This window comes from Microcaecilia unicolor, chromosome 4 (assembly GCF_901765095.1).
Source record: "Microcaecilia unicolor chromosome 4, aMicUni1.1, whole genome shotgun sequence".
NCBI lineage: Eukaryota > Metazoa > Chordata > Amphibia > Gymnophiona > Siphonopidae > Microcaecilia > Microcaecilia unicolor.
The window spans coordinates 90,257,817-90,270,893 of NC_044034.1; the positions used below are offsets into that span (position 1 = coordinate 90,257,817).

A 13,077-nucleotide genomic window follows, 5' to 3' on the forward strand; every position below is an offset into this window, starting at 1 on the left:
CATTCTCTTTCTCTATTAAGAAATGTCTTGTTCTTCAAACATGCAGCCCTCCCCCCCCCCCCCCCATCTACGTCCTGCTGTCACCAACTCAGGAATTGAGACAGAGTAGAGAAGCAAAAATAGAAGGATGATGGGGGGCCGCTCCAGGGGCCGCCAATGGCCCCTGGGCCTTGCGTTAAAGAGCAATGGCACATTCTTTTCAGTTGGGTGTTCACATGGGCAAAGTCTGGGTATAGTGTGGCTGGGACTCAAACACTTATAATGTAAGGAATACCTATCACTACAAGCTAGATATGAGCATTCACATCAGCTCTGGCTGGTTTAAGTACTCACGCCTCTACACTCAATTACACTAGTGTTCTATAAGGGAACGGAGGCACCTACTTTCTTTCATACAATAGGCTCCAAATAGGTGTTTTCTTGTTGCCTGAAAATAGGAGCCTTTTACACAATTACCCTCATAGTTATTAATGTGAGCTACCAGCTTTGCATGCGTTAACATGATTAACACAACTTCTGTTTTATGCATTGAGATCTAGTTACTCATAAAACACATGAGCATATGCAAAATTGGTAGCACAAGTTAGGAATTAGCTGCTCAATATTCCAAATTATTTAAGTGGGCAGGAGAGGGCGCTCGGCAGGCCAGCTGCTTATATTCAGCAGCACTTAATGGGCAGAGAAAATGAATATCAGCTCTGACTGACCATTCTTGAAGTGGGCTGGAGCTGGACAGGGGCAATTCCAAGACAGGAACTAGCACTTATGCAGGTTCCGGAACTTCGAGTCCCTGCCTGAAGTGTGCTGAACCCCCTCCTTCCCTCCCACCCCCCAAAACATCCAGCCACCTCTGCAGGATCTCCCTCCCTCCCTCCATGGATAAACATAGAACCCCCCCATTTGATCCCCCCTCCCATCCCTCTGGAAGAACATTCAGAATTCCCCAGATCCTCCCTCCATCCCTCTCACTCCCCCCAGAACATCCAGACCCCCCCCCCAAGGATCCTTCCTCCATCCCTCTCTCCCTCCTTCCCTTCTTCCACCCCCTCAAAAAATGCACCCCCCCCCCAGTGGCGTAGCCACAGGTGGGCCTGGGTGGGCCAGGGCCCACCCACTTAGGGTTCAGGCCCACCCAACAGTAGCACACATTTAGTGGTAGCTGGTGAAGATCCCAAGCTTTACCAGCTGAAGACTTCCCCATGATGGTAACAAAAACACTACTCTCCACGATACCGGCATCTGTACATGCTCAGTTTTCAGCGCATGCCTGCTGCAGACTGCCAAGGTGGAAAGAAGCGTTTTCTCATCAGCTGAGATATTTTTTGGTGGGGGGGGGGGGGAACACTTGGTGCCCACCCAGTTCTTGCCTAGGCCCACCCAAAATCTGTTTTCTGGCTATGCCCCTGCCCCCCCCCCCCCCCCCCAGGATTGTTCAAGCCTATCTGCCTGATCCTTGGTGGTCTAGCAGGAAACAGGCAGGAGCGACAATGCCCACTCACTACTGCCTTTCGTGACTACCTTTTCAAAATAGCTATCGCAACCTCTAGAGGTAACTGGGGTGGGGGGGGGGGGGGGAATAGTCAGCACAGAGCCACATAAGATCCAGTAGTTGGCACATAATGAATTAACCCTGGATATTGAATATTTGGGGTCAGAAAAACGCTGTCCACCACAAGCTGAATATTGACCATTATGTCTTTTAGGGCCCCTTTTACAAAGTGGCAGTAAGCCCAATGTGGGCTTACCGCTCACTAAAAAGGAACTACCGCTGGGCTACTGCAGCAGCCTGGCGATAGTTCCCACCCCCCAGAGTGCCGTCATATCCGGCGCTACAAAAATATATATTTTTTTGTAGTGCCGGTGTGTACCCAGCGGTAACTGAGCAGTGCCGCGAGCTGCCAGGTTAGCACGGGAGCCCTTACCGCCACCTCAATGGATGGTGGTAAGGGTTCCCATTTCCTGCAGAAAAGAAAGACCAACCTTTTACTCTGCTGTGGTAAATGGGAGACTCGGTGCTTGTCAAAAACACGCGCTGATGCCAGCGCAGGCCCCCTTTTGCACAAGCTTGGTAAAAGAGGCCCTTAATGCATTGCAGAATAAAACCAGTGAAAGACTGATAAATCAAATCACAACTTTTGCAGAACCTGAGCATTTGTAGCTGAGTTGCAAAACAGATGGTAAGTTGGATTGTCTCTGGTTTTCTTGGCTGTAGAAATATTAGTCTGTCATTAGCTGTTGGATGCACTCATTAACAGAGTGGCAGGAATGAAAACAAAGAAAAGAATTTTCTAACATGCTTTACAAATGATAATTAAATGGTACTCACTGCTGGTGGATGACATGTGGCTGTAGTCTGACCTGTAAAACAAATACATTGCCTATGTTTAGAAAGAACGCTTTGGATTTCGCAGACGGCTAGCCTGTCCTTCTCACCACACACACACACACAATTTTGGCGCCTAACATCCGTTAAGTCCTGTTGTTAAATCAAAAGTTTGGCGCCTAATTTGTACTTAACTTCTGGCGCTATTTATAGAATTCCCCTCTTATGTATATTGTCTGAAAAATGAAACAGTTAATACAATCAAATAAGTTTAAAAAATTCCCAGTGGAAAACAATTTGCATCTGGAACAGGTTTTGAAATACAGTGTTTGTCATTTCCATCACAGTCTCTTGGGGCCTCACTGATTTACACATGCGGATCTATATTTAAACCTGGCAGCCAATGTCACAGCTTTGAAAATAATCCGGTCAATATTCAGCCCGTGACGGTTGGCAATTTTAAACACTGACCGCCATGGGCAGAATTAACCCTGGATATTCAGGGCTGGGCCACATCCAGGCACCGACTCTGAACACCTAGAGCTCACCTGTGCCCCTCCAATTCCCCGCTTCACCCTCCCCATCTCTGTGGTGGGGGGAGAAGGGCATACATATTTGACTCTGGAAGGAACCAGAAACAGTGACTTGACTGTGACATTGACTGCAGTGGCTGAGCCAGATAAAGAAGGGGCATAGAGAAGTAGCCTAATGGTTGGTGCAGTGGCCTGGGAACTGGGTTCAGTTCCCACTGCAGGTCCTTGTGACTCTGGACAAGTCACTTAACCCTCCATTGTCTCACATACAAAATAAGTGCCTGTGTATATAATATGATATATACCAGAAAGGTGGTATATATCAAATCCCATCCCCTTTCCCGTTCCCTAAAATAGAGGAAAAGCCCTGGACAGTTGTGAGTGAAGGCCCCTGATACCATAATCCATATATGCTGGTCCAGTTCTGCTGTAAGCCCAAAGGAATAGAAACAAAATAACAGGGAGGACAACCAGTTCATTGCAGAGTACTCAAGTCAGCCCTTTTCATCTGTGTCTCCTCCTGATAACATTTGACAGATGTCATACTTTGGGGGTGGGGGAGGGGATCAGACAATGGCAATATTCAATGCCATTATCTGGATAACACAAGGCAGCGATGGGGCGGTCTGCAGAGATTTCTGTGGTATTGTCCAGATAATGCTGCTGAAAATCCAGGTATGGCCTGGGCAACAGCACTTACATGAGCAGCAGATGCTGCAAACCGAACAGGTACCAGAGAATGTTTGGCGGAAGGTGATAATGCTGGAGCTTACAAGCAGGGTTGCAAACTGGCTCCAGAATCCAGATTCACCTGACAGGGTTGATGCAGTCCATGTTTTACCCCATTGCATGCAGGGACCTGCAGACTTGCTTTTTATTTTAGGGAATCCAGTTTCAAAATCAGAACTACAAGTCCCTATAATCCTGTCAGGTGACTCTGGAGCCAGCTGGCAACCCTGCTTGGAAGGAAAGCTAGTTCTCTTTTAATGAATTTGACATCTTTTTGGAAGATTTTAGACAAGGAAGTATTAGAGCTCCATTACTTTGAGGAGGATGTAAGCCTTGTCATGTGTTTATACTTCTGAAAATCTGAAGAACTGTTTGTGGAGAAGCAGCGCTGGATTTATCCAAATGTTGTTACCCAGGAAAGGAGACAAGAACTTTCCAATACAAACGGAAAAAAGTGCTTACTTTTTAAAAAAAAATTTGTTATAGTTTAATGGTGTGAATGATATATTCTTTACCCCTGAATAGCTGAGGGTTTTACTAATTCAAATGAAATGTCTTCTCTTCTGTACCTGAAGGTGGATCTACAAATTGAAATGTTGAGATAATATTAATGTCTCTTTTTTTTTGCCTATACTTTCCCCTGGTTTTTAAAAAATTTTCCCTTTATTAAATCCTTAGTTATATCTTTGCTCCCTAATGTTAATGGTCTAATGTAAGTTGTGACTGGCTGATAATTTTCCTGGAATATTGCTGCGAATAAATTTGAGAGGTGGGATTGCAATTCATTTCTTCAGCAAGATTATCTTGTAATGCGCTTTGTAACGCTTAATAAATAGACTGGTCGATATTCAGCCCATGATGGACATCATACTTCTAAACGCTGCCCGGTGTGGGCTGAATTGGATCCAGATATTCAGGTATGGCTGATATTCAATGATGTACCCAGATAACTAAGAGGGCATAGTTGAGACAGCATTATCCCCGATTCTATAAAGGTCACCAAAAACTGTATGTGCAAATTTAGGTGCAGCCCTGACGCGCAATTTAATAGCATAACAAGGGTGTGGTTTTGAGTTCTGTATACAAATAAAAAAAGGCAACACTGGGCCTTCAAGACTGGGACAATTTAAATTCTTTATTAGTGACCCGACACGGGCCATGTTTCGGCGCTAAGCAGCGCCTGCTTCAGGGGTCAACAGGAGAGCACAGTCAGGTATACACGAAGTGAGTTCAGTGCCCCAGTATATGCAGTAGAAAAATCGCCGTTCGCCACAATAGCGAAACTGCAGCTCTATGTGCCCTTTCGTCCGCATGAAAGCGAAAGTGCAGTGCCTGCTTCAGGGGTCAACAGGAGCGCCGAAACATGGCCCCTGTCGGGTCACTAATAAAGAATTTAAATTGTCCCAGTCTTGAAGGCCCAGTGTTGCTTTTTTTGTTTTTATACTTTCTGTGTATGCTGTATTACCCTCTCTGTTTGTGCTTTGAGTTATGTATGCAATTGCGGAATAGCGATGCTCCATGTGCAACTTTAGGCATGAGTATTTGCACGCAACCTGTCCTCTTAAGAGTACTCAGATCTATGCAAGATTTTAGAATGACAGTGTCCTCAAGAACTAGAGTAAGGGGAGATTGGGCAAGGGATAGAGCATTCTCTTGCCTAGCGCCTTCCTTATGGAATACTATACCAAAGGACAGATACGTGGAATTGAATTTAATGAAGTTTAAAGACTATGCTTAAAAGTTTTTATTTTTGGCAGGCATTTGATTTTACTGAAAAAGAGGACATAAGGATTTACCAGGACTGTTAATGGGGAGATAATATTTCTGTGTGAACATCTTGGTGATTGAGTCTCTTAGGTCTTTTGTGTTATATGGAATGGTGTTCTGTTCTTTTAAACTTATGATTTTATCTATTCTTTTAAACATGATTTTAAAGTTTTGTTAACTACCATGATTCTGTATAAGCCAGGTGGTACATTCAAGTTTTATAATAAACATTTTATAAACGGCACCAAAGTCATGGCTTATAGAATACCGCTTAAGCGGGTTTTTTCAGCTCTATATATAGAAGCTAGCCCTATATGCAGTTCTGTTATTTATACAAGCACCAGCACTGAATATCAAAGATGCCCAGATAACTCTTTAGTCACTACCAGATCACCTCGGTACTAATTGAATAGTTCTGCAGTGGTCTGTCTGGAGACTCAGTAGCACTATCTGGGTAAGTGCTGCTGAAAATCCAGAAATGGCCCAGTCAGCAGGACTTATCTCGGTACCAGAAGAATCAGAGCCACCACCACCTGTGGAGGACTGTCTATTCTCCCTCCCCCCCTCCCCCATGCGCTTCATACCTACTGCTTTCTCCTCTGCATTCAGAACCAAGATGGGCCCCGTCTGTGGGAGTTTTAAAATGTTTTTATATTAAGATGTGGGTGCCCAATGCACTTATTTGCTTTGGGCCTACCTAAGGGTTAATCCTGCCCTGTAGCAAGGAATAACAGTCCACGTTACTGTATAGTCATTTAACACCCTTTATGACATTTAAGAAACATTTTTTCGCTTTTGTCTGTCCGTCCATCCTGATTATGATGTCAAATATGATGTCATAGAGGAACTAGACCTCTGACAGACAAAAGGGAACAGGAGCCCTGGAGGTGAAGAGAACAAGAAACCATGGTGACGAGCGTCCTGAGCCAGAAACCCCACCCTGTGAAGCACACCCCCAAGTGCTCTCACCACGCTCACTGCATCACAGCATGTCATAGCCAAGCAAGTGAAGTCAATGGATGGAATGCATCCCTACCTCCCTTGCAGCCTGTGTGGCTGCAGCAGCTGCACACAGCTTGCAATGGGTCTGGAGCCCAAGCACCACCACCCAAAAAAGATCTGGTTCCAGCTGAAATGAGCTTTGGAAATTACCTGTCACCATATCAGAGGATTTGCAGCTGCAATTAAAAAAATATAGGAATAGGAAGTCCAGGACCCCCAAGTCAAAGATCAGGAGAGCTAGTGTTTGAAGCATGTGCTCATTTCACAGCCAGAACTGTCAACTCCTTCATCTGCCACCTGTACCATCAGCTGCAGCACAGGAGGGAGGAGAGATAGCAACAGGAGGAAAGAGTGCTGAAGGGTGGGGAGAACAAGTGAGGAAGAGGAGGAAGGGGAAAGGAAATGGGGAAGCTGATAGCAAGTGAGGGGAGGATAAGTGAGAGAAGGAGGTAACATGGGATTTGTAGGGGGACGCAATGAGGAGAACAATTCACAAGTAGCAAAACCTCTCAAGAGTTTAAAGATCATAGCAAAAGATGGAACTATGCATGGGAAACGCCTAGCAGCCAATGCAACATAAGGCTGAGACAGACATGCAAGGAGCAGTCATCCAGAGGAAGTGACGGAGGTGAGAGCTCTATCAGATCAAGAAAGCATGGGACAAGCTGCTGAGGATTTCTGGGCAAGTGTTGTATAGATCAGCAGACTAGACAGACCTTATGGCATTTACTTGGTGTCATATTCTGTAGGATTTTACAAGGGAAAGGCTCTATACAGAAAACCAGGCAAAATTGCCAACACTTATTTCACTAGCTACCCATAAACTGGTGTGGCTCTACGGAAGGTGACACCTTTTTCTCTAGCCCTGTTCTGTACTGTTTATGATGGGGGGGGGGGGGGGGGGGGGGGTTCAAGAAAACAGCAAAGCAGACAATCTGCAAACTCCAAGATGGAAACACAAACAAAGCAGATCAATAGAAGGAAAACATACATTTATTGAACGAAAACCAAATAATCAAATCAACCTGACACAGGCCATGTTTTGCCCAGCAGGGCTGCGTCAAGGGCTACACAGTTTTCTTTTATTGTCAATGTTGAGTAAATACATATATTGGTGTAAAAAATGTATAGAAGTCTTCTAAAATATAATTAAAAAACAGCCAAATACTCAAAAAAGTGATGACATGAAATTCGTCAAACACTCTAGCAACTCCATAGGAGTTTAGGAAGATAACGTAGCAGGGTTTAAAAAAGGTTTGGCTAACTGCTTTTACCACATTCTCTGGCAATGAATTCCAGAGTTTAATTACTCATTGAGTGAAGAAATATTTTCTCCGATTTATTTTAAATTTACTACTTTGTAGCTTCATTATGTGCCCCCTAGTCCTAGTATTTTGGAAATAGTAAACAAGCAATTCATGTCTACCCGTTCCACTCCACTCATTATTTTATAGACCTCTATCATATCTCCCCTCAGCCTGTCTTTTCTCCAAGTTGAGCTGACCTAGCTGCTTTAGGCCCAGATGCACAAAACTTTAACAACCCTTTATCGAAGAAATTGCCAACCGTTTCATGTACTAAAGCCCATTTTTGGAGGACCGTAGCAGCTAACGAAAATGGAATGCAGATGAGCAATTAGTGTAGAAACCCTTTTGAAATGACATGCACTAACGTTTTCCGATTGGTTTAACGAAGGAAAACGCAGAGAAATCTAATGAGAGGTCTGTACCTCTCGTTAGGGCTCTCCGGCTAAAAACTCTAATGTAGAACTAAAAAAAAAAAAGAACAAAGGGGGTGAAAACACGCGCCAGGGGCGTCCTTTATTGATGCCCCAGGTCGCCGCTGCTCCCCGCTCCCTCTGCAAGCAATCCAGAAGTTAAAAAATAAAGGACCGGGAGGGGGCAAAGGCGCTCGTCAGGAGCGTCCTGTTTGAACGGCCTTGCCCCCCCACCCCGTCCGAGGTCGCCGCTGCTCCCCGCATTATAAATTTAAAAAGCAAAACGAAGAAATCCTTACTTTAGAAGCCCCAGCCGGCCCCCCTCCATTCCTCTGTACTCTTCTGTCAACCCCACAGCTCCGCCTCCTGACTGACACCCTCCGCCCTGTGCCTCCGCCCTGTGCCACGCCTCCTCCGCGGGTCCTCGCCGCCATTCCCCCCTCCATCGGGCCCCCCTGCCTCTTACCGGGCCTGTGCAGTGCCTCTCACCTCTATGTGAAGGCGCTGCACGGGCAAGAAGATCAGCTGACGCCTCTGTCTTCCATTCTTCCTTCGCGTCTCTCTCCTTTTGGGCCCGCCCCCGTCTGACGTTGGTTACTTACGTCAGACAGGGGTGGGCCCAAAAGGAGAGAGACGCGAAGGAAGAATGGAAGACAGAGGCGTCAGCTGATCTTCTTGCCCGTGCAGCGCCTTCACATAGAGGTGAGAGGCACTGCACGGGCCCGGTAAGAGGGAGGGGGGCCCGATGGAGGGGGGGAATGGCGGCGAGGACCCGCGGAGGAGGCGTGGCACAGGGCGGAGGGTGTCAGTCAGGAGGCGGAGCTGTGGGGTTGACAGAAGAGTACAGAGGAATGGAGGGGGGCCGGCCGGGGCTTCTAAAGTAAGGATTTCTTCGTTTTGCTTTTTAAATTTATAATGCGGGGAGCAGCGGCGACCTCGGACGGGGTGGGGGTGGGGGCAAAGCCGTTCAAACAGGACGCTCCTGACGAGCGCCTTTGCCCCCTCCCGGTCCTTTTTTGAGTTTTGTTTTTATTTTGGGAGCCACGTGTTTGTTTTTTTTTGTTTTGACAGTGGCATGCGCAGAGCAGCCAGCATAACGCTTGGCTGCTCTGCACATGCTTTAGGGGCCTTTTACCGACGGGGATTACGGACGTATGATACCTTGTACTTTTCAATACCGCACCGAACATTTCTGAACTGTTTTTTTACTGCATTCTTCGTTTTTTAAAATTCGCTAAGTACTTTTACGATTTTGATTTTTTTACGTTTGGTTGATGCATTTGGGCCTTAGTCTTTCCTCATAGGGAAGTAATCCTATCCTCTTTATCATTTTCATCGCCTTTCTCTGTACCTTTTCTAATTCCACTATATCTTTTTTGAGATGTGGTAACCAGAATTGCAAATGGTATTCAAGGTGTCATAGCACCATGGAGCGATATACATAGGCATTATAACATTCTCACTTTTGTTTTTCATTCCTTTCCTAATAATATCTAACATTCTATTTGCTTTCTTAGCTGCTGCCATACACTGAGCAGAGGATTTCAACGTATCATTGATGACACCTAGATCCCTTTCCTGGTCGGTGACTCCATATATGGAACCGTGCCTCATATAGCTATAGTTTGGGTTTCTCGTTCCCACATGCATCACTTTGCACTTGCTCACATTAAGCATCATCTACCATTTGGATGCCTAGTCTCCCAGTCTCATAAAGTCCTCTTTTAATTTTTCACAATCCTCTTGCGATTTAACAACCTTTAATAACTTTGCGTCGTCAGCAAATTTAATTACCTCACTAGTTATTCCCATCTCTAGTTCATTTATAAGTATGTTAAAAAGCAGTGGTTCCAGCACAGACCCTTGGGGAACCCTACTATCTACCCTTCTCCATTGAGAATACTGGCCACTTCACCCTACTCTCTGTTTTCTATCTTTTAACCAGCTTTTAATCCACAATAGAACCAACACTACCTCCTATTCCATGACACTCCAATTTCCTCTGGAGTCTTTCATGAGGTACTTTGTCAAATGCCTTTTGAAAATCCAGATACACAATATCAACCGGCTCACCTTTATGCTTTTATAAGCATGCAGCAGAAGGTGCTTTAATATTGCTTATAGGCCTCCTAACCTGGGATTCTCTGCTGCTGCAAACCAGAACTTACATCGTTAACTATGCAGCTAAAGGAGTCCAAGTAATAAAATACTGAAACTGTTAGCAGCTCTGATGCTTCTTACTCCCCACCTCCCTTTATGACTATTGGAGAGCCAATCAAGTGTGGGACCCATGCACTGAGGAATGAGATGTCATCACAGAAGGGAGGGGCTCTGTTCTTTTCCACTTGGTGAAGGTCTGATAAGAAAGATTTGGAACTCTCTTAGATATTAGCTCCCAGTGAAGGTAAGCTACAGAGTTTTTCAGTTATAGCTCAAGGCAAGTCACAACCAGGCAGTGGTGTCGTGAGGGCAGCTGACACCCGGGGCGGGTCGCCGCTGCGCACCCCCCCCCCCCGGGTGCAGCGCGACGCACCCTCCCCCCTCCGTAGCGCAACACCCCCCCCCCGCCCACGAGAACATACCTGGAAGGCGGTAGAGGGGCGGGTGGGCGGGCCAACCCGCCGACAGCACGCCGCTGGGAGGGTGTCGGCGCCTCGCTGGTTCCTTGCTCTCTCTGCCCCGGAACAGGAAGTAACCTGTTCTGGGGCAAAGAGAGCAAGGAACCAGCGAGGCGCCGACACCCCCCCGCGGCGTGCACCGGGGCGGACCGCCCCCCCCTTCCTACGCCACTGCAACCAGGAATAGTAAATCAGAGGCGTAATAAGACTCGGTATTTTGGATGGGCCCAGAGGTAAACTGGATGGGCCCTTCCATGTGCTTGTGCCCATTCCCCCCCCCCCCCCCAACCACACCACATGACAAAATCTTCGCGGAGATATTTTTTAAGAACACAGAGTTTTTTATACCTACCCCACAACTTCTCCATCTCCTCTGCGGTGTCCTGGCATTGCGCTCTGGTCTCTGAATTCCGTTCCTCCCTGATGTCGGTACAGGCGTCCTCAGCGCCTGCAGCTATTCCTTCTTGCTGTTTGCACCAGCCCCACAGGCTTCCATCTGCCGTGTCCCGCCCTCGCTGATGTCATTGTCTGTTTCCTGTCTGGCAGAACGTGACAGATGGCAGCCTACGAGGCCGGCGCAAGCAGCGAGAATTAATTGCTGTAGGCGCCAAGGACGCCTATACCAACATTGGGGTTCAGAGACCAGAACACAGATGCCGGGACACCGCAGAGGAGAGCAGTGTGGCACTGCAGCTGGGTGGGCCTGTACCCACCCAGGCCCACCTGTAGCTACGCCACTGCAGTAAGTATTTTTCTGTTTCTGGATGACTTACAATCTATGTTTGTACCTGAGCCAATGGAGGGTTAAGTGACTTCACAGGACTGAGGTCCTTTCCACACCAGGGAAAGACTGGATTCCAAAAGGTCATCTCACCCTCTGAGAGACCCGTGTAGTTGTGCGTTAGAACCATGTGCTGAGCAGAGGTGTGCAGCTAGAAAAGTTTCATTATGTGTCATTTCCCATGCTGTTTCCGAGATTTTGTTCATTTTCTCTCTTATGTTGTCACAGAAGCAATGATGTTAACAGTGGGCCCTCTTGCAGAAAAGTGTGCACTATTCAAAAAGTGTGTATGCTCTTTCACACATGTATGCACTATTGGAAAACAATGTGCACGGAGAGAAACATGCACACTCTTTCAGAAGAAAATGCACAATTGACAGAAAATGAAAAACATAAAATTTTGCATGTTTTCTGCTTTTTGTTTGCCAATGACATAAAACGACATAGGATATGCTGAGCTTTAGTGTTGAGTTTCCTAATACACATACTAAAAGAAAGGTTTACTGCAGAGGCAATAAGTCAATGGTATGCAAATAATCTGTGTCCAAAATAATGTGCACAAAAGCAGGAAAGTGCACTTATCTGCCACATTAGCAGGTAGAGTTTACCACATGGGGTGTTGGCAGCAGAATTATCACAGACCTAGTATTGCCACACCGGGACAGTCCAAAGGTCCATCAAGCCCAGCATTCTGTTTCCAACAGTGGCCAATCCAGGTCACAAATACCTGGCAAAATCCCGAAAAAGTTCAATACATTTTATGCTGCTTATCCCAGAAATAAGCAGTGGATTTTCCCCAAGTCAATTTAATAATGGTCTATGGACTTTTTCTTTAGGAAGCCGTCCAGACCTTTTTAAAACCCTGGTAAAGGTGGTTAGCTTAGCAAGGGTGGTGGGTGCCTGGAATGCCCTCCCGCGAGAGGTGTGAAGACAGAAACTGTGATGGATTTCAAGAAGCCTAGGATAAACACAGAGGAACACTATACAGAAAAAGGATGGAATCCAATTAAAGCAAAACTTAAAACAATCTCATAACTGGAGTGAGCTTTGACGGCAGCTTCAGAGGCTGGGAATTAAGACCAATGCCAGGCAGATTTCTATGGTCTGGGTCCCATAAATGGCAAAAACAGATCAGGATCGAGGCTGGAGTAGGCTTTGATGGCAACTCCAGTAGTTAGGAAGTAGGACTGGTGCCGGACAGATTTCTATGGTCTGTGCCCCAAAACTGTTAGGAAGAGACGGAGGAGTGGCCTAGTGGTTAGGGTGGTGGACTTTGGTCCTGGGGAACTGAGTTCGATTCCCACTTCAGGCACAGGCAGCTCCTTGTGACTCTGGGCAAGTCACTTAACCCTCCATTGCTCCAGGTACAAATAAGTACCTGTATACAATATGTAAGCCACATTGAGCCTGCCATGAGTGGGAAAGCACGGGGTACAAATGTAACAAAAAAAAAAGATAAAGTATACCAGGATTTAATCCTGAAGAAGTGGAGCCTGTGCAAAGTGGCAGATTCAACTCTGGCCACCTTGATGGGCAGACTGGATGGACAGTGCATTTACTCCATGTAGATCAGGCAGAGATTATAAGGAGACCAGTAACAGTGCCAT

The 13,077-nt window shown here is 46.3% G+C and overlaps 1 protein-coding gene across 3 annotated transcripts in view; it reads right to left on the bottom strand.

The window, feature by feature from the left end:
- The window catches only part of FAM124A (family with sequence similarity 124 member A), a 51,784-nt gene that overhangs the window by 27,634 nt on the left and 11,073 nt on the right, over positions 1–13,077 (bottom strand). For all 3 annotated transcript variants that reach the window (XM_030199413.1, XM_030199412.1, XM_030199414.1), the window contains exon 2: positions 2,327–2,358. In XM_030199413.1, the coding sequence (XP_030055273.1) occupies positions 2,327–2,358 (32 nt within the window). The remainder of the gene's footprint in view (positions 1–2,326; positions 2,359–13,077) is intronic.